Here is a 21,204-nt window from a genome sequence, read left to right as displayed (position 1 = left end):
TACATCGGCACGAGACGCGGAAAGAGCATTGCTGAGAGCGTAGACTTCAGCACGAGCATCATCTCGTTCCCTGGCAAGACCAAGCATATTATCTTGGACCCCTGAAAGAGGAATGGACCGCGCCGTCTGTAATTCTTCTTCCAATAGCTGAATCCTAGATTCCAACAAGGAAGTACGCTCGCGGGCTTCCCGCAGATTATCACTGGTCCACAGCAGTGTGCCATTAAATAAAGCACGATCATGGTTGTACAGATTTTGCATGTCGACCATCTGAACATGCCGCGCGCGCCATACTTCAGCCCGAGCATCCCATTTCCTAGCCTCACTCTTAATCTTCTCAACCAAATCTCTAATACGAGATTTTTGCCGAGCTCTTTCGTTTCGAAGCCATACCAGCTCGGGGATGCCACCCACTGGACATAGGGTGGGGAGACTCAGACAGAACAACTAAGTGATAAAAGAATGACGACATACGGCGAGGGAAAAGAACCAAACCTGTGAAAGTGGAAACTTGGCTACGAGTTTGCTCTAACTCAGCGCGCACTGCAATAAGTTCTGAACGAAGATCAGCCTCTGCTTCACCCAGTTTTTCTTTCTCCTTAAGGCTTTTCTTCAGCTCTTCTATTTCCACCTCAGCCGCAGATAATTCCTTTTCCCGATGACGAAGCTTAGCCTCGAGCTTCAGAGATTTTGCTTTAAAGAACTGATACAGCACGTGGTTGCAATGCTCGCTCCTCATCATCTACACATCAAAATGACAAAACATTATTCAACCGAAGCGTCCTATTCTCACGTACGAGCATGTACGAAAATTTACCTCCAGCACACGCTGTTGCGGGAAGCCATATTGATACCCGTCGGCAATAGCCATCATATCGGCAACAGAAGTAGGAGGCTCCGGCACGAGGGTAGCTTCGGGAACGGTCAACCTTTTTCCCCAGGCTTCAGACACCTGCGCTTCCGAAGACATCTTCATCATGCGACGGGTATACGTGGTTGATTCCTTTTCCCCAACAACCACAGGAGCAGGATGAGAGACAAACAAAAGATTCTTCTCCTTAAACCAACTCATGATGGCATCCTCACCCTCAGACATCGGCAACTGGGGAAGACTATCGGCGGGCGCGTCAACAACAGATTTTCCTTTCTCTGACTCGACCCCCTCAGCATGAACGTTGGCATGCTCTTCCGCGCCTACATGCACAGCAGGCTCCTCCGCACCAACACCTTCTACAGCAGCATCACCATTACCATCACCACCAAGAACATCCCAATCGTCATTAGGGGAAAGTAAAGAGAAGTCCTCGGGAAAATCGAGGGCTTCGTCAAATAACTCCCCCGTCGAATACATCCGATCGAAAGAAAATTCTTGAGAAGTGGGAAGGGAATCCATGACATCACCAGCAGGGACGGAAACATCCTCGATGACAACATCATCCGCCACTACACCCTTGTTCCTTCCTCCATCACCGGCGTGACCAGCGAAGACCTCTTCTTCGACATTGATAGGGGAGGTACCAGTACGTTCCTCCCCATCTGTAATCTCGTCCTCAGCAAACTCTTCGTTCACGGGACTAGTAACTTCTTCTTGGGCCTCAACCTCGCCCACCACCATAGTAGAAGACTGTTTCGGCCTAATCTTTTTCTTCTTCAATACCTGAAACCGACACCACAAAGGAATTATTCTTCCCGTACGATGGAAGTTATAAAAACGAAACACAGCTAGAATCTGCGTACCTGAGCAGCTGAGATATTCTTCGATGAGAGTATAGCACCGGAACCATCCTCCTCGTCTCCCTCTACGACATCCAGGGCATAAGGAAAATTCATGCCCGCAAAGTTCAGACGTCAGGGGCAGAAATCTCCATAGCGAGCGGGAGGAGATTCGCGCGGCTTACTATTCTCGGTTGGCCGCCATCCGCGGGAACCGGGAATCCAACCGTAAGCCCACGGACCAACTATCTCAATGACAGTGGCGTGCCACTCGTAGTCATGATCGCGCTTGATCCTTTCTCGCGCGGGGAAGAGTTTCCGACGACTGGACGCCTCCGTGCCAGGAACATATTTCAGCTTGGCATCGCTGACCTCATTTAACAGACGAATCTCGCCTCGAGGAGCAGGAAGATTCCAAAGGCTGACACTCCACGGCTTGCGATTCCTGCTATTGACGTAATCACCGAAGGAGTTATTGAAATTCTCAGGAGTGTACCATTCCTTCTCCAAGGGATTGGGGACGTAGCAAGTCATCGACGTTTCCCCCTTACTCCGCAGATAGCATTCCTTCAGGGCGCGGAGATAATTCCCCGATAGTTGGGATACGGAACGGCTATGAGTATTTGTGGAAGAACCCTCACGACTAGCGAGCACGTCGTAGTAGAAGGAATCACCCGATTTGTACAACGGCAGCATCAGACCAGCCTCGAAGGCCCCAACCGTCGTTAACAAGTGAAATTCATCGAATTCGTACTTGGAGATCAGCTCATACGTAATATCATCCTCGGGGGCATAGAAACGAACCCCGAAGGCTTGGAGCTCATGCTTCTCCTTGAATATTTCAAGATTGATATGCTTGAAGGTTACTTTTCTCCTGCTAACAGAGACACTGCGTATCAAGGGAGCAGACTCATCCTCCTCGGCGGGGCCGGATGAATTAACAAACGCTTCAGACGCTTTTCTCTTCACGGGGGGATTCTTTGAAGATTCAGCCCTAGGAGCTACGCCCTTTGTATTCTTCCCTTTAAAAGTTGGAGAAAACCGTAGATGATGCTCGGGCACTAACGCATGTAAAGGAGGAACGTCAAAAGCAACAGCGCGGGGAGGAGCCTGCGTACTCCGAGTATCTTCACGAGGACGCACCATTGAGTGATTAAAGACTCTCCGTGAACCAGACGGAATTATCGGAGGAATCTCTTCCCGAGAAGACGAGGCTCTCGCTCCGGAAGAAACTCGACTCCGACGAACATCATCTTGAGACTCTCGACGCTGAGGAGATCTCGACAACCTAGAATCAGGAGTCTCATAAGTAGGCCGCGGACGGTCAGACATGGCTGCGGAAAGAATAAAATCAAGAACAAGTTACACACGATAACCAAAAATCAAAAAAAACATTCATAGCAATACAACCACGATATCATAGCAACCCTAAAATTAGGATACAATCTCAATACTCCACCCTCGAAGTAATGGCTGCCTTAATTTAAGATGAAGAACAGGGGCAAACTAGTATGCAAGCATCAGAAAAAGTTCTTCATCACAAACAAGGAACAACAATAGCAGAAAATTCACAAATCAACACGGCATAAAACAGTGAAATCACTCCACGTGATGGACGCAAGGGCACGAGAAGATAAGGTTCCAACGGTCTTCAGAGATGGGTCCCACGTTCCAACCTTATAAATACCCAATCTCCACAAAGAGGGAAGGGGATCGAAAAAACATCAGGAGAGAGAGAGAGAATAGCAAGGGTAAGTTAATCCCATAGTGGAGAGAAATATGTAAACCCAAAGTCATTCAACTATTCGTGTAACCGTGAATAATATAGTAGAACAACAAACCCCGTGGATGTAGGCCTTAGTGCTGAACCACGTAAACCTTGGTCTTATTTACATTTCAGCACTTTACATTCATTTAGCTCCGCACGTATCTGCTTATATATTTTGTTTTCCTTTTATATTTGTATCCCATGCATAATCGCTACGCACGGGGAAGTTGGAGGAGGCCATGATAAACCTGGGGGTTTTGAGCCAATGAATCCACATCAGGGTATCATCATCGTAATCTCTTTAGACGTTAATGATTGATTGTGTGCATTCGGACGACCACGTAGTTCGTGTGTCCACACCAAGAGTGCAGCTTCTACCAGCATGGCCTTTTTAGCATTCTTGTCTTTGAACTTGTCAGCTATGTTATCTGGTTATAAGTTGTACTCCACCAAAACTAACATTTAAACTTCCAAAACTGATTTGTTTTATTGGAACGCTCTTGCTTAATTTTTGTACCACCTGTGATCATGTACCCCTACATGTAAAGTTTCATTTATATGTTTTGTCATTTAAAGTTTCTTATACATCTCGGAATTTTCTCATTTTTGGAGAGAATGTAGAGTTTTATACGAGGAACATGACGCCAAAATATTAGCTTTAAATTCATTGTCGGTTCGGTTTGATAGAAATGACATGGTTATAATGGCATAATGTTGACATTTTAGCGTCATTTTCTCTACCAAACCCAACGGGCAATGAATTTGAGGCTAGTTTTTTGATGACATCTATTTCTTATAAGTCTCTACACTCCCACCAAAAATGAGAGAATTCTGAGATGTATAAGACCACTATCTACCATTTTGAATGTCAACCGTTGAAAATTAACGGCTGAAATTAAAATTTGTGGATGGTGGTCTTATACATCTCAGAATTATCTCTTTTTTGGAGGGACTGCAGAGTTTTATACGAGGAACATGACGCCAAAATATTAGCTTTAAATTCATTGTCGGTTGGGTTTGATAGAAAAAATGATAACCATGTCAATGGATTATGTCATTATAATCATGTCAACGAATCCTTCCCTGTTAGTTTAATATGTTCAGTAGACACGTACAAATTTAGACTGACTCGTTCCAAAAATACTTTTGAAACGCTTCCTTAATGCGTTTCGATACTGGTAGAAATCATTCAAAAAAATCAAAAGTCAAAAACAGTTTACCTCCAAAAACTCAATATCTTTGCTTTTTGGTTTTGGAAGTCATTGTGAAACCTGGCTAGATTGGCTATGCCCAAATTAATTGAGTATATCCAAATTTAAATGGACCTAGTGCTCTTGCCAAGGGGTGGTCAAAATTGGTGATTTTACTTTAATACCCTTGAATTAATTAACTTAAAATTAAACCCTAAAATTTAAAACTAAAAAACTCTTAATCTTCCCTAATCTTTCTTCTCTAATCTCTCTGCTCTTCCACTTCAGTTTCTTCCATTTCTTCCATCAACCGAAAATCTTGAACATTGATCTTGCAAAAAAATTGTTGATTCTACCGGCGAAAAGAAGACTCTAAGTAATGTCTAAACTCAAACCCATCACTGTGTTGTGTGATTTGGTTGTTATATTAGGTTAGAAATTGAAAATTATGATTTCTGTGTCTTTAGTCGGCAAGGTCGTAACATGTATATCTTGCCGACTTTTCATAATAACAATGGCGACAGTAAATATTTTCAACAACCGGCAGGGTATTTTTTGAAGACCAATACAGCCCGCAAGGTCGTAACATGCATATCTTGCTGACTTTTCATAATAGTCATGGCGATTGTAAAAATTTTCAACAGCCGACAGGGTATTTTTTGAAGACCTTGCCGGCTAATACAGCCGGCAGGGTATTTTTCAACAGCCTGCGGGGTTTTTTTGTAGACCTTGCCGATTATATTAGTCGTCTCCTGTGTGTCAAAAAAATGAAGTCGGCATTGTCTTCATTTGAATACCCTGCTGGCCAAAGTTAGTCGGCATCATCTTCATTCATCTACCTTGCCGGCAAAATATAGTCGGCATGGTATTCATTCGTCGATCTTGCCGACTTTTCGTACTTTCAGAACTGAAAGTGTTAATTTTTGATCTAATTTTGATTATGATTTCCTACAACAGCTTTGCAATCCCCTTTTTAGAAGTGTTTGGGTAGTGTGGTTTCATTTCCGTTGCAAAAGATTTTCTCAAACAAAATTTTTTTCATCAAAAATATTCCCAAATAAGTCCAATCAAAAACAAAATTTCATAATCAAATTCGTAATTTGAGAAGTTTTAATCTACTCAATTAATTAAGCTAATCAGATTTTTAGTGTTAATTAAACAAGGGTAAGTTAGTCATTTAGAAAATACATGGTTAAGGGGTGGCTTCTTTTACTTCAAAATGACCTAGCTTTTATCTCATTAGGTATACCCCAATTAATCTGGGTATACCCCAATCAAGCTAGGTTGTGATATAGTATCAAAAACGAACTTTTTGTTTTTTTTGTTTACTCCTCCTCCTTTTACGACTACTTAACAAATGATTCAACCCAAACGCTTATCTAGCCGACTAGAATGCCAATGTTTGTACCATGAGTAAAAATACCAAATATTGGGCCAGAATATTGTTTTGGGCCACTATTCAGCTGCCACCAGCCTACCCATTGAAGTAACTTCCAGCAAGTCCACGGTTCCATAAAGTCAATGTCAGGTCAATGGTCAAAGTCAACTGTCAGTCAACTATCGAAGTCAAGTTGCCAGTTGCGCTTCTTAGAATTCGGAAGGAGGTCAACGCCGGAGACCTATGTCGGAGGCCAAAGGCTAACGTCGGCGGACAATGTAGACGGCCAACGCCGGCGACCTATGCCGGCGGCCAATGCCGCATTGCTAGCCAGTCTCTACCCATGCTGTCAGCTGTGCTGCCAGACATCATCCATCATACTTCCATCTTGTTATGCCATTCAAGCAAGTATGCCAACATGGAAAATCAATACAAGGAGGCATGCAGGGCAGATTAAAGCCAGGAGCCATGAAGGGAAGGTTAATACCAAGAGTTATGAATGGCAGGTTAATGCCAGGAGTTATGCATGGAAGGTTAATGACAGGAGTTATGCATGGCAGATCAATGCAGGAGGCATGCAGGTAAATTTAATACAATTTATGCCTACCTCATAATGAGGGCAAGACTCTAATTCAGAATTGTATAAATAGAGGGAAGGTAATCCTGATAGAGGGGGTGAATAGAGAAAAATCCACTGTAATTTTGATATGAATAAAACATTACTCCCCAAGGGGATTCGTCCATGGATGTAGGCAAACCATACCGAACCGAGTTAAATCTGTGTTTCTTTCGTTATCCTTCAATTCGTTTCCTAACCCTAACTTTTCCTCGTCATCACCAAAATCATCGTGTTTAGTGCCTGGAAATATATCTTGGTACAAACAATGGCGCCGACTAAGGGGATTACGAGAAAAAGGATCGTGTTTTCCAATTGAGAAAAGTAGTTCAGAAAGCTTCAAAATCGTGTTCGTCAAAAAGCAGTTTGGACGTCGTCAAAAATTACTGTGGTAGTACAGTTTGATCGCAACAACTACAGTCCAGCTGATCGCAGCTGTTGCAGACTAGTTGATCGCAGATACTGCAGTCCAGTTGATCGCAATTGCTGCAATCCAGATTCACAATTCGGGATCTGGTTATACTATTACCTTCGGAAACCACTAAAACTGCATCATTACAAAGATCGATGAAACCGCTCCCAGGACGTTCGGTCCACGGTAAAAGATGGTGTAAAAATATCATCAAAGTTGTTGCAGTATATTCCATCTGCAACATGATTTGGTCCAGTTTTGATTTCAATTGCTGCAGTCCAGCTGATCGCAGCTTCTGTAGTAAAGTTAATCACAGTTACTGCAGTCCAGTTGATTTTGCAACTGCTGCAGTCCAGCTTCACAGTCGGAAGCCACGAAAATTGACTCACTGCAGAGATCGCTAAAACTGATGGCAGGATATTTGATCCGCAACATGTTTAAGTCCAAAGTTGGAAAAATTTCCTTCCCAAATAACTTAGTGTCTACATGTTCGAGTTTGTAGTACGTCAAAATCATTATTGTTCGTGATCGCAAGGTTGTCAAGTTATCTACATCTTTAGGCGCTTCAAAATCCTAGAGAAGACTTCCAGAAGAGCATCTCAAAAAGTTCCAGAAAATACCACAAAAGTGAAGCAAAACATTGGCAGAAAAGTCTACGGGAAACGACCACAAAGCCCGATGAACCATTGCTAAAAGTTCAAGGAGAATATTGTTGCAGACGGGAAAAGATAACAGTTCATGTTCACCCACTTCATCATCTCCGTTCACCCATGGTAGTGTTCCCTTCACCCACATTAAGTTCATATCGCCCACATTTTAGGGTTTTGTTCACCCAGATTCCGTTACCGTCACCTACAATAGAGGTTAATTTCACCCACATTAAGGAACTTTCACCCACGTCAGCTGAAGTTGCACAGTCATCGGTCTCCACGTCATCAAGTATGGCCAGCGAGTAGCTGCCACGTCAGCAAGGTGTCCCGCCACGTCATCGACCGCGTCATCAAGGGGGTACATGTAGTGTGCCACGTCAGCAATTTGGTCCAGTCAACGGCCGCCACTCAGTAAATGGTCCAGTCATCTCCGACACGACATAAATTTGTCCAGTCAGCAGCTTCCACGTCAGCATGTGGGTCCAGTCGACAACTGCCACGTTAGCAGCTGGTCTAGTCAACACCTACCACGTCAGCAGCTGGTCCAGTCATCGTCCGCCACGTCATCAAGTATGTCCAGTAAGCACTGACACGTCAGCAAGGTGATCCAATCAGTAATGCCACGTCAGCAAAGTGATCCAGTCAGCAGTGCCACGTCATATACTACACCCGCGCTAATAGAAAATCTTGTTTCAGCAATAACTCTCCGTTTTAAGTCCGAATCGAGTGATTTTTGGCTCGTAGGAATCGTCTTTCAATTCTCTACAACCTGGAGGTGAAAAATTATGAGTTTGAAAAATTTTAATTTTTAAGGTTTCGAGCGGCGATATCACACACGGTCACCGGTCACCACCAAGTGAAAACTACATGTCATATTCAATGTTCGCGAATGCTATTGTGTCAAGTTTCTATCCACAGCATATCCGTGAGTAAAAATACCACATATTGGGCCAGAATATTGTTTTGGGACACTATTCAGCTGCCACCAGCCTACCCATTGAAGAAACTTCCAGCAAGTCCATGGCTCCATAAAGTCAAGGCCAGGTTAATGGTCAAAGTCAACTGTCAGTCAACAATCGAAGTCAAGTTGCCAGTCGCGCTTCTAAGAATTCCGAAGGAGGTCAACGCCGATGACCTGTGCCGGAGGCCGACGCTGGCGACCAACGCCGGCGGCCTACACCGGAGGCCAACGCCGGCGATCTATGCCGGAGGCCAACGCCGATGGCCAATGTCGGCGGCCAATGCCGCAGTGCCAGGAAGTCTCTACCCATGCTGTCAGCTGTGCTACCAGACAGCATCCATACATACTGCTATCCTGTTATGCCAGTCAAGCAAGTCTGCCAACATGGAAAATCAATACAAGGAGGCATGCAGGGCATATTAAAGCCATGAGCCATGCAGGGAAGGTTAATACCAAGAGTTATGCATGGAAGGTTAATACTAGGAGTTATGCATGGCAGGTTAATGCCAGGAGTTATGCATGACAGGTTAATAACTGGAGTTATGCATGGCAGATTAATGTAGAAGGCATGCAGGGAAATTTAATACAATTTATGCCTACCTCATAATGAGGGCAAGACTCTAGTTCAGAATTGTATAAATAGAGGGAAGGTAATCCTGATAGAGGGGGATGCATAGGGAAAAAATCCACTGTAATTTTGATATGAATAAAACATTACTCCCCAAGGGGATTCGTCCGTGGATGTAGGAAAACCATGTCGAACCACGTTAAATCTGTGTTTCTTTCATTATCCTTCAATTCGTTTTCTAACCCTAACTTTTCCTCATCATCACCAAAATCATCGTGTTTAGTGCCTGGAAATATATTTGGTTATAAACAGCCAACTTTTCCACTATATGCTGGTTCATTTGGAAGGCCAGATGTGATTTTGTTTTCAAAAACATTACTCCTTATGTAGTATTTCTGCAAACAGGATAACTCAGCACCTGTGTTTCTTTAACAGAGTGATGCATAATCCAGAACACATTCTAAACAATCTTTACTATTACAGGAATCTTGATGCTAGGGATGACTGTCTTCAGTGGTGAAATTTGCTTTGGTTATGGGGAGGACTTGACTCTTTTCTTGGACTGGCTTAAGGGTAAAATTTACTAACGTACTATGGTCCAACTCAAAAAGCGCTATGAAAAAAATGTCTTTTCGTCTTGTTGGGGCTGGATTAAGTAAGCCCTAGTCCAAGGGCCCCTGACTGGCTTATCAAAACCCATATAGAAAAGTTTGGGGGTCACTATTAGCTTGTGTACCATGAATGTCTTCTTGTGGGATGCTGATGGTGATATCTTCTTATACACTAACTTTTTCCCAATTGCCATGTCTTCTTCAAGAATGTGCGGCAAATAAGACCTAGTCTCGTAGTCAATATCGTATTTCGGCGAATATCGACCAGGGGTGAAATACGATAAATATCGGTGAATATCGGCAAATACCGACAATATCGGCATCTCGGATAACACCGAAACCGATATTATCGGCGATACTCAGCCGTCTCGGTTGAGAAGGACTACATTGGTCTCAAGGGATAAATGGCGTCAAATCTGTCGGAGGACAGGTCTTGGCCAATATCATGTATAAATAACAACAGATCTGTTGAGGTTAAAAAAAAGGCATTTGTTATTGAATTATACATTCAAACACGCATAAATATTCCATGACTCAAAAATCTAATTCCAAATAATTTGTTCCTAGCTGTTTTGCATAAGAATTGTAATAATGTTGATTAAAGTAAGGTACTCCCTATGTCTCTGAAAGACCGTCCTCTATTCCTTTTTCGTCAATTTTAAAATTGTGTCCAGCTTCTGTTTATAGTCATACTTTTTCAGTGAACTCTCTAATATATCCTTGAATTCTTTATATTCATAAATTTATTTTTAACGTGACATAATCTAAAATATTAAAGAAATTAGTATAATTGAGGAAACAAATATTTCCTTCATTTGTTTTAAGGAAATATACATTTAATTCTAAAAATTAGATTTCTTATAAAGTTTACACTTCTTAAATTCAATATCTTTTAAATTTCCCTTTTATATTTCGTATTTATAATTCTCACACCAATTTTAGATAGTCTTTATTGCTAGTATTTTTATTAAAATAAAATAGATAAGTAACTAAGGGTAGTCAAGTAAAATAGTATGATCTCCTTAATATTTTGAGAAATTTAAAGCGGACTGTCTTTATAAAACGGAGGGAGTATATATAGTTGACCAAATTAAGCAGCTAATTAGAAGTTTAGTTTGAACTTACATCATGTCTAGTTGCTTTCATGAACCCCCTAGCCATTATCCATTTATTTGTCAACTACAAAAATGCTACAGTATAAAACATCTTCAAAACCCCTTCTTAACAGTCACACAATCATTAGTTTGCAATACCAGAAGAATTTCATCTAAGTACCTCTAGCTAGCTTGAATTATCCATAATGGAGTCTAGCGCCCAACCAACAACGACGACCCCGACCTCAACGTCAACCATGGGTTTATTGAAGTATGGAAGTTTGGTATTAAGGGCTGCAGCTTTTGTGTTCTCGGTAATTTCATTCGCGATTATGGCTAGTATCAAAGGTTTCGACATATTCCATGAATTCAGGTAGTACATAATCCGATTCATGTTATCTCTTCCTTTTGATTTAGTAATTTATATGCGAGTCTATGCAGTTACATTCTGGCTGCTTGCGTCCTTTCCACGGCATACACACTGTTTCAAAATCTTCGTCAAATCAACTACCTCTCCACCGGAAATCTTCTTTTTGAGTCGCGCACTTCGAATCTCCTTGATTTTCTTGGAGATCAGGTGGGTTGATTAATTTCCATTATTTGTCTCGGTTGTCTTTGATTAAAAGCCACACGACGATGTTCTAGAATTGTCGTTTTTCTTATGATTTCTCTTTTGTTTTTTTGATGCGTTTGAGTGTGCAGATTATCGCGTACCTATTGATATCGTCTGCATCAGCAGCAGCTCCGTCTATATCTACAGTAAAGGCATTGGAAGATTATGCACTAGAAAATCATGTTACATCAACCAAGAGTGCTGCTTCTACCAGCATGGCTTTCTTAGCATTCTTTCCTTTGGCCTTGTCAGCTATGTTATCTTGTTATAAGCTCTCTACCAAAACTTATATATGATACTACCTCTATTTCTAGAAAAGAGGTACTAGAATTTTTTTCATTTTAACCTAAAAATAGGCCAGATTGAAAAGTAACAATAACTCTTTTCCAGAAACAGATGGAGTATTACTGTACTTGTAATGCACTTGCTGTTGTACAGTTAGTGATTATTTCCCTAATGTGAAGTTTGATTTTCATGTTTTCTCATGTAATTCAGTTTGTATCGTACACACTTACGGGCTCAATATGTTTGGTCATGTAATTCAGTTTGGATCTGAGTCAATATATTTGTTTTTTGAGTCATATTGGGCTCTTCTAACTCAAAAATATGTGAGTCTGTGGCTTGGTCCCATAAGTCAGAATATTTTATTCCCTGATTCAAATGGGTCTGAGTCAGGGGTTAGGTCGAAGTCAGATCGCGAGTCAGATATGACTCAAAATAAAAAACAAGCGGTCTGTCAGAGGCCAAGTCAGATTTAGACGCCTAGTCAACAAAAAACAAACACGCTCTTAGGATGAAGCGCCTAAATTTAGCCCGATCCGTCAATTTTTTTTCCTTTTGAAGATTGCTTCCTGATAAGAAGCTTCAAAGTAGAGGATTAGAGACTAATATCCAGTGACGAAAGGAGGGGGTGGCCTACCTAGGTTTTAACCCACCCCAAAATTTGTAAAATCTTGTTTTAGAAGTTGTAACTGGTGAGAAAAAATAATTAACCGAGGCTTTCTTTATAACATTATGAAGATTGTTTCATGGAATGTACAAGGCTTAGCTGGTAAAGAAACTAGAGATCATCTTAAGGACATAATTAAGATACATAATCCAGATATCATCTTTCTCATGGAAACTAAGTGTGGAGCTAATAGAGAAATTTTTTTAACTCAATCTTTAAATTACCCTAATTCTCATTTTGTTAGCTCCGGTTTATCAGGGGGTTTAGCTCTACTTTGGAAAGACGGTTTTCCTTGTGATATAATTTGTAGCAAAGATAACATGGTGCATGTTATTATTACTTCAAATTCTTCAAAACAGGAATGGCTGCTCTCCTGTGTTTATGGGTCAACTCAACTTGAATTGAAAAAACAACAATGGGAATTCCTAAAGGATCTCAGTGAAAACATTTTTCAATCGTGGATTGTTATGGGTGACCTTAATGTGCACATTTCAGCAGAGGATGCTTCAACTAGTGTTGCTTCTCTTGGCAATTGGATTTGTAGTGTTATTAATAGAGCAGGGTTATTGGATATGGGGTTTACTAGTTCAAAGCATACCTGGACAAACAGAATCAATGGGAAAGGATATAAAAGAGCAAGGATAGATTTGGTCCTGCACAACTCAAATTGAATCAGAGATTTCCCTGATTCTAAAGTTCTACACCTTCCAATTTTAGGATCTGATCACTGCCCGTTACTCTTAATCACGGATACAGATTCAACTAAACCTAGGAATGTTTGGAAGTTCAATAGGTGTTGGCTTAAGGATTTGGATTGTTCTGATATTATCTCAAATGCTTGGAACTGGCTGATAATTTGGATCTATCTCAGAAATTATGTCATACTAGGCGCAAACTGTGTAGATGGAATAGAGACTATTTTGGTCGAATAGATTTTCACAATAGGCATTTAAGAGATCAGTTTTCTTCTCTCCAAGCTCAATCTTATAGTGAGGATACATCTACTAAGATACCTCACACTATCCAAAGATTAAATCATTGGAAAAAGGTGGAGGCATATTTTTGGCATCAAAAATCAGGAGATAAATGGTTAAGAGATTCTGATAATAACACGGCTTATTTTCATACTCTGGCAAATAGAAGGAAAGCAAGGAATCGTATCTCAGCTCTTAGAGATGAACATGTACAATGGCATCATTCCTATAATGATCTCCAAAACCTCCTCATCAACCATTTTTCCTCCATTGCAAAATCAACTAAGCCAGTTTTTCCAGAGCATACTTTCGACATCATTTCCCCAATAATTACCCAACAAGAAAACAATTCATTACTCTCACTGCCTACTGAAGAAGAGATTTTATTTGTTCTGAGAAGTATGCCAAGTTGGAATTCTCCGGGACCGGATGGATTCCAAGCTAGTTTCTACTTATCGCAATGGGCAACCGTGGGATGTGATATTGTGCAACTACTGCAATAATTTTTCATTACTAAATCAATGTCGGCTTCCATTAACCAAACTGTTACTTTCCTCATACCGAAAACTCAACATCCATCGACACCTAGTGATTACAGGCCAATTGGCATTTGTAACATCACTTACAAAATAATTTCAAAGTTAATAGTTACAAGAATGAAACCATTGATGGAGAAGATTATATCTCCAAAGCAAGCGGCTTTCGTTCTCAAAAATTACATAAATGACAATATAGTTATGACACATGAGTTAATTCACTAAATGAAGAAGTCTAAAAAGAAACAGGGGGTAGTGGCACTTAAACTAGACATGTCGAAGACATTTGATAGAGTAGAATGGGAGTTTGTTCTAAGAATGCTGACATCATTAGGGTTCTGTGAGGAATGGAGTACTATCATTTATCAGTGTATCTCGACAACTTCAGTCTCAATACGAATAAATGGTAGTAACTCTAAATCTTACATTCCATCTAGGGGATTGAGGCAAGGGGATCCACTTTCCCCATACCTCTTCATTATATCAATGGAATATCTGGCTAGATCCTTGTTGAATGCAGAGCAACAAAACTTGTTGACTGGAATTCAAGTGGTGAAGAACTCAATTTCTATTAATCACCTACTTTTTGCAGACGACTGCATTCTCTTCTTTCAAGCTGATAATAAAAGTATTGAACAAGTTAAATTATATCTGCAAAATTTTAGTAATCTCTCTGGACAACTGATAAATTTTTCAAAATCATCAGCTTATTTCACGGGTGATCTCTCTCATAGTGCTAAGGTATCTATCACACAGAAGCTTGGGGATAAACAACTTTGTACTTCTGATAAATATTTAGGCTTACCAATTCTGTTGGGGAAATCAAAGAAACAAACTTTTAGCTCAATACAGGATCAGATTTCAAGGTTGGTGCTCCAAAACTCTTAACCAAGCGGCAAGATCCACTCTGGTTAAGTCGGTATTAAACTCAATACCTACTCATTATATGAGTCATTTCAAGATTCCAAAAAACCTTATTAGGAAACTTGATTCGGCTCAAAGGAAGTTTTGGTGGTGCCATAGATCTAACAGAGGTTTAAATCTAATTGCATGGGATTCTTTGTGTGTTACAAAGGATGAAGGTATTCTATCTTTTAGGAATTTAGAACAATTTAACATAGCAACATTATCCTAGGAAACATTCAGGTATTAACTGGAAAGGTCTATGGAAAACAGATGCACCACACAAAGTTAAGTTATTTATCTGGAAGTGTTTAAAAGGAATAATGCCGACTAGAGTCATTCTCAATAAATACAACCCAACTTTATATACATTATGTCCTAGGTGTTCCCAAGCAGAAGAAACATTGCAACACTTACTTCTAGATTGTGATTACTCAAGATAAGTGCGGTTATCAATGAATATAAATGTGGCAGCACTGCAACAATAGCAAGTTCCACTCTCTGATTGGATATCTAGTTGGTTTCAGTCTTCCACCGATTCAAAGAACCAGCATACAGATTATTGGATTTTGAAGCTAATGATCTCAGCTTGGTATATCTGGAAGAATAGATGCTCAAAATAGTTTGAAAATAAAATAAAAATGTATTTTATACCACTCACTTGATTAATAACATTCTCAAACAATGCTCTTACGAGGTAGCCAGTAAAAAAATAAAACTGCGGGAAGCTTGGACACCAGCACAACATGGAGAAGTTAAAATAAATATGGGTGCGACTTTTGATTACATTACCAAAACAATTGGAATTGGTTTACTAATCCGAGATTATGCAGGGTACTGTCATGGAGTCAGGCGCAGATAGTAGATCCTGAGCAAGCGGAGTGCTTATCCATGAAAGAAGCTATCTTATGGGTTGGGCAATGCAACTTAAGTGAAGTGGTGTTGGAAAGTGACAACCTTAATGTAATTAACTCTATCAAGCATGCCATTCCTTCAGTTCACTGGATGAACCAAGGAGTAGTAGATGAAATAAGGCATATGTTCTCTTATGTTTCTAGTTTTAAGTTGAACCATGTTAAGAGATCAGCTAATAATGTTGCTCATGTTATTGCTAAAACTGCTAGATCTAACAGGCTGTCCTTGGACTACTATATTAACATCCCAGGCATTTTCTATAATGCAATCAGGGATGAGCAGCAAGCCTTTCAGTCTAAGTTATGTAAAAATTTTAAGTAATCAAAGTTGTTCTTGCATCAAAAAAAAAAATTAACCGAGGTAAGATTTTGAATTAGTCCATTCGTCATAAGTAAAGCCTGTGCCTAAGAGGTTGTAGTTAAATAATATTTTTGTTACCGCATTTAGAATGGTTGAAAGTAGTAGAAGTGCTAGGACAATATTGACAAGAAGGGTGAAATACTAATCCAGTAATCCATTTCATTTCGATTGCGCTTGTATTATTCCATTTGTTTGGCGCAATTCTCCGATCACATGGCTCTTTCTATCTATACTAGATCGAGCATTACAATTGTTGTCCACTTTGCTAAATAATGAATAAAAAGGAACTGGCAAAACTTTGCAGTAAAAGAGCGCCCGTCGGATTGGGGTATACCCAGATTAATTGGGGTATACCAAATTTAAGTGGACTCTTTTTAAGGGATGGGGGGTGTCCTAATGGATGAAGTTACAAAACTACCATTTCCCATTATAATTCTTATTACCCTAATAAGTTATCGTTTTCATTTCATCTTCTCCTCGTCTTATTCCCCTCCTCTACCTTACCTGCTTCTCCATCCCCCACCATCGAAAACTCGTCGATTCGAAAATTCCGATTAATCTTCAAACATGAAGCCTCCGAAGGCTAGTCGCATGAAACAAACAAATAGAAAACCTAATGCATATAACCATGGAATTGCAAATTTAGTTCAACAAGAACGTAGTAAAAAAATCGTTGAAGAAGAAGAAATCAACGCCGCTGAAACTGAAGACATGGTGCGATTGAGAAAATAAGGGCCTACTTAAACTCACTCGAGTACTTCAATTTTATGTTTGCATGTCAAATTAGGTCAGAAAAATCAAATTTGTGAATTTAAAGTTATTTAACCGGCATACTCTCTGATTGACGACCCTGCCGACTTTTCATATTTAGGGTTAGTCGGCAAGATCTTAGGTTGAATATCATCCCGGCTGTTAATATATGTAACTGCTTTTTATAGGGTCGGCAAGGTATTCAACCCTAATAGCTTGCCGACGAAATGTGTTTCTTATAGTCGTTGGATTTTAAGTCCGTGTTTGATAACAGAGAAAGGAAACAATTCCATGGAAAGTGTTGCCATGGAATCAGTTCCCTGGGGGAGGCAAAGAAAGACTTTTCGTGGAATTCCAGGGAATTGAGTTTAAAATATACTTTAGGCCACGTTTTTATTGCAATTCTATGGAAACAAATTTTTGACTAAACAACGGAAAACACATTATTTCCGTCGAAAGATGCCTCATTCCATGGAATTAACTCCTATCAAACACAGCCTAAATTTTACCCTGCCGACGGTATGCTTTGAAAAATGTTGGTGTTTCCTGATGTCTTAAGTTATAAGATCGGAATGGTATTTGAATACCACCCTGCCAGCTGCATTTTAGATGGCATTGTATGGGTTATAGATCCTTCTGACTAATTGTGTGGAAAATCGCATGTATTTCATGTATTCGAAGTTGTTATAAGCCGGCATGGTAGTTGAATAAGACCCTGCCGATTATTGTTTAGCCGGCATGGATTACAGTTATCGACCATGCGGTTATTTCTTAGTCGGCATAGATTATAATTGTCGACCCTGACGACTAGTTGATTCTTTTTAATTGTTCTTGTTTAGGTTGCAAAACGGAAAAAATAAAAATGTTACTTCCCCTTCATGACCTCCTCGTGTTGGTGACAAACTCTTGACTGCAACACATCGAGGGGCATTAGTTGAGCCGGGAACGCTCAAGATCCGTGAACGGAATGATTCTCAAACACCAACGAAATAAAGTGATTCAGATCAAACTCTAGATGAGGACCAATCAAATCCATCTAGTAGAATAGGTAATGATCATGATGGTGTTGAAAGAACTCCATCTGCTAGAGGAGATGATGAGCATGATGATGATGATCAAGACATGACACCTGTTGAAGGAGATAATTGTGATGGTCTTAACAATGATGGAGATAAAGATAATGATAGACAAGATGAAATTGTTGAAGAGGAAGAGGATAAAGAAGAGGAGGTGGAGAAAAAAACAGGTAATGATCAACAAACGCAAGATGGAACTGTAATTGGAACTGCAACTGCAACCGCAAACGGAAGACCGAAGCGGGTTATCACTAAACCAGCTGATTCCCACATGCTTCCCCCTCACTTGAAGGTCACACTGAACCAGGTAAGCCTCCACTAGGAACCCCAGAAGATGGTGAACATGTTCGTTTTTGATACAAAGACTCATGGGAATGTGAAATCTATGGTGCTATTGTAAGTAATCTCAATAAAACTTTGTTTTTATTTAAGTGTATCCATCTATCTTAAATTTTCTTCAAGTGTTTCTATTTGTTTTAATTTTGTGTTTTTGGTACTTAGGATCACAAGAATGCCACCCGTCTTTTGAGACGCCAAGATTCAACCACTATGATGAAGAAATGACCATTTGAATGGGAATGTGCCGAGGTGCAAGCGATTATAAAGAACTCCGGGGCTGTAGTCTGCGGTGGAAAGTTTGATTGTTGAGTATGACAAAGTTATCGTATCTGCATTCTGTGAGAGGTTCTACGGAGAGACTGATACAATGTTGTTCCCATACGATGAGATGGTTGTAACTCCCGATGATGCTCATCAAATTCTAGGCCTCGAGGTTGAGAGAAAAGCACTCCAAGATGGCTACGAAGATGACATTTCTTGGGAGAAGATCTTCAAATTGACCAAGATCTTGTTTGGTTTAGATGAGAAGCATTCAGAGTCTTTTTTTCTGAAGAATGATGGTTATATAACCAGGAAGTTAAGTCTGAAGATGTTGAGGGACACATACTCTGAAACCCAGAAAATCTTTGATAGGGAAGGAAGTGTGTCCATGGTATAAATCAATGCCACTGCGTCAGCTTATTTGCTAAAAATCTTGGGCAACTGTATCTTCCCCGAAAGTTCCGGAAGCTTGGTCGATGCCAAGTATCTTCAACTATTGCATCCCTTCCAGGAGATGCATATATATTCTTGGGGTACTGCGGTGGTTTCCTTCTTGAATGCAGAGTTGACAAAGGCTTCAAGAGCACTCACTAGCAAGTTAAAAAAAATTTATGTCTCTTCTAGGTAATTCTATTGTCTAAATCATTTATATTTGCAAAATGCTTATAAGATAAGAGTCTTACTAAACTTTGTGTTTGCATAGGTTTGGGTATATGAGCACTTCCCTTCTTTGGTGAAAGGCAACCCCCATATCAAAGTGAACACTAAGCTTGCGCCAAGAGGACAACGATACAGTTTTACTGGTGCTCAGGAGAAGGATATGCAACAACAACTTATCAACATGCGAGTCTCCTTGGAAAAATTGACTGCGAATGAGGTAATATTTGATCCTTATCGAGATGATATAATGAAGGTATAATCGAAAGGAGAGATGATGTTGCATTCTACTATGGTCCCTTGTTTTACCCCCAAGTATTTTCAATGTACGATCCACATTGGGTAATGTGACAAGTGGGTTACGTCCAAGAAGAACCCATCCCGATGATCAGGCGTTCTTTAAAGTGGAGAGGGAATCGTGCAACACATCCCAAAAAAGTATTGACGTCCATTACGCTCCACCACCAAAGATATCTCATTGGGACGGAAGAAGTGACCGTAAAATCGATATGAGTCTTTTGGACGAGGTGACCGAATGTCATGAAGATCATGAAAATTACATGTCGTGGTACTTGGGTTTTGCTCGTCCTACTGTGAGTAGGGAACAGACTGTTGAACAACCGGCTCGTAAGAAGAAGATGTCATTTTGTAAGTATTTTGAAGCATTTGAAGTATTTTAGAGTCGCTCTTATCATTTTAAGATTACATTATCGAATCAGTCTATTAATTGTTTGTTGTTTAATTGAAAATAAAAGGAGCATTTGAAGATGATAGACGCATTTATGTGTCTAATTAGTCTCAATTTTATATATTGTTAGTACTCAATTTTGTATTTATTATGATTTCTTATGTCTTTGTAGGTGTTTTTGGAAAAGAAACATTTTTGGAAAAATCGGCTTGAAATATTGCTAAAGGCACCCCAACTTTCAATAAGGGAACCTCCAGAATGCGCACCCGGAAGAGTTGGAAGGGCCACCCCAAGAGTTTTACTATTCACAACCCAAATTACTACTTGCAGCCCATAAATTACAGTTCACACCGCAAAATTTGCTAAATACACCCCATTTACTAAAGACACCCCCGAACTGGATAAGGGACAGTCATCTTCAACAATTTGAAATTCAAGTTTTGGCGGAAAAATGTTGCAGACCTGAATAGAATTAGGGTTCGAGAATTAAACATGTTTTATGGAGATTGAATACCTGTATTTGGTTAGATTGGGCCTGTTAAGGCCAAATAGGGTTGATATGGTCGAGTTATTGGAGATAATTGGGCTGGATATTCGTGTAAAGAAAAATAAAGTGTGGAACACGATATCGAATTCTGGAAGTGATTACAAGGGATTTGCTCGAGATTTTCTTGTTGTTTTCGTTGGAGAGTGACCTGTCACATCGAAACATGGGTGGTATATGAGTTGGAATGGATAAAAGAAGAAGTTTACGTGGATTAGAAGAAAACGGGGGAGTATATCGCCGGAACAAGATATTCACGGGATGATGTGAGGACGCGACGTGAACTACACATGTTTAAGGATTCAGTGTGTAATTTGGAGCATGACAATGATAAGTATGGAAGGCTGAACTGCTGAAAACGCGTGGAGAAGATTAAAAAAAGAAAATATTTCCCGTGACTGCCATGAAAAAGGAAAGAGATTATTTGCGAATATTTTTGAAGATTGGAGGGTCCTGTCTAGTATAAAAAAGGTTGTAGGGAGCAGAGAAGGGGACATAGAGACTGGTAAAAAAATAGTGCTTAGAATTGAGAGTTACAGAAAGTTGTTGTTGTTGTTGTTGTTGATCAAGAACACGAAGAACAAAATCCTGCTGAAGACAGTCGCAATAGCTGTCGTTATATCACGACGGAAGCATTCTATATATCGCACTCTGGTTTGTTGCAAAAAAACTTCTAGC

General features: G+C 40.1%; 1 protein-coding gene across 1 annotated transcript; it reads left to right on the top strand.

The window, feature by feature from the left end:
- The first annotated feature begins 11,218 nt into the window (after positions 1-11,218).
- LOC113280228 (CASP-like protein 4B1) lies at positions 11,219-11,870 on the top strand. The gene is made up of 3 exons (XM_026528879.1): positions 11,219-11,334; positions 11,403-11,538; positions 11,664-11,870. Exons 1-3 carry the CDS (start codon positions 11,219-11,221, stop codon positions 11,868-11,870), a joined length of 459 nt encoding a protein of 152 aa, XP_026384664.1.
- Positions 11,871-21,204: the final 9,334 nt, after the last annotated feature.

Source organism: Papaver somniferum, chromosome 5 (assembly GCF_003573695.1).
Source record: "Papaver somniferum cultivar HN1 chromosome 5, ASM357369v1, whole genome shotgun sequence".
Lineage (NCBI taxonomy): Eukaryota > Viridiplantae > Streptophyta > Magnoliopsida > Ranunculales > Papaveraceae > Papaver > Papaver somniferum.
The sequence above is the reverse complement of the archived record's forward strand: the minus strand, read 5'-3'. Positions and strand labels throughout refer to the sequence as shown.

Excerpts from the sequence above, each read along its gene's own strand:
- LOC113280228 (XM_026528879.1), top strand. The coding sequence starts at position 11,219 with ATGGGTTTATTGAAGTATGGAAGTTTGGTATTAAGGGCTGCAGCTTTT. Across the intron at positions 11,335-11,402 it reads GACATATTCCATGAATTCAG|TTACATTCTGGCTGCTTGCG; the intron begins GTAGTACATAAT and ends GAGTCTATGCAG. Across the intron at positions 11,539-11,663 it reads TTGATTTTCTTGGAGATCAG|ATTATCGCGTACCTATTGAT; the intron begins GTGGGTTGATTA and ends TTGAGTGTGCAG.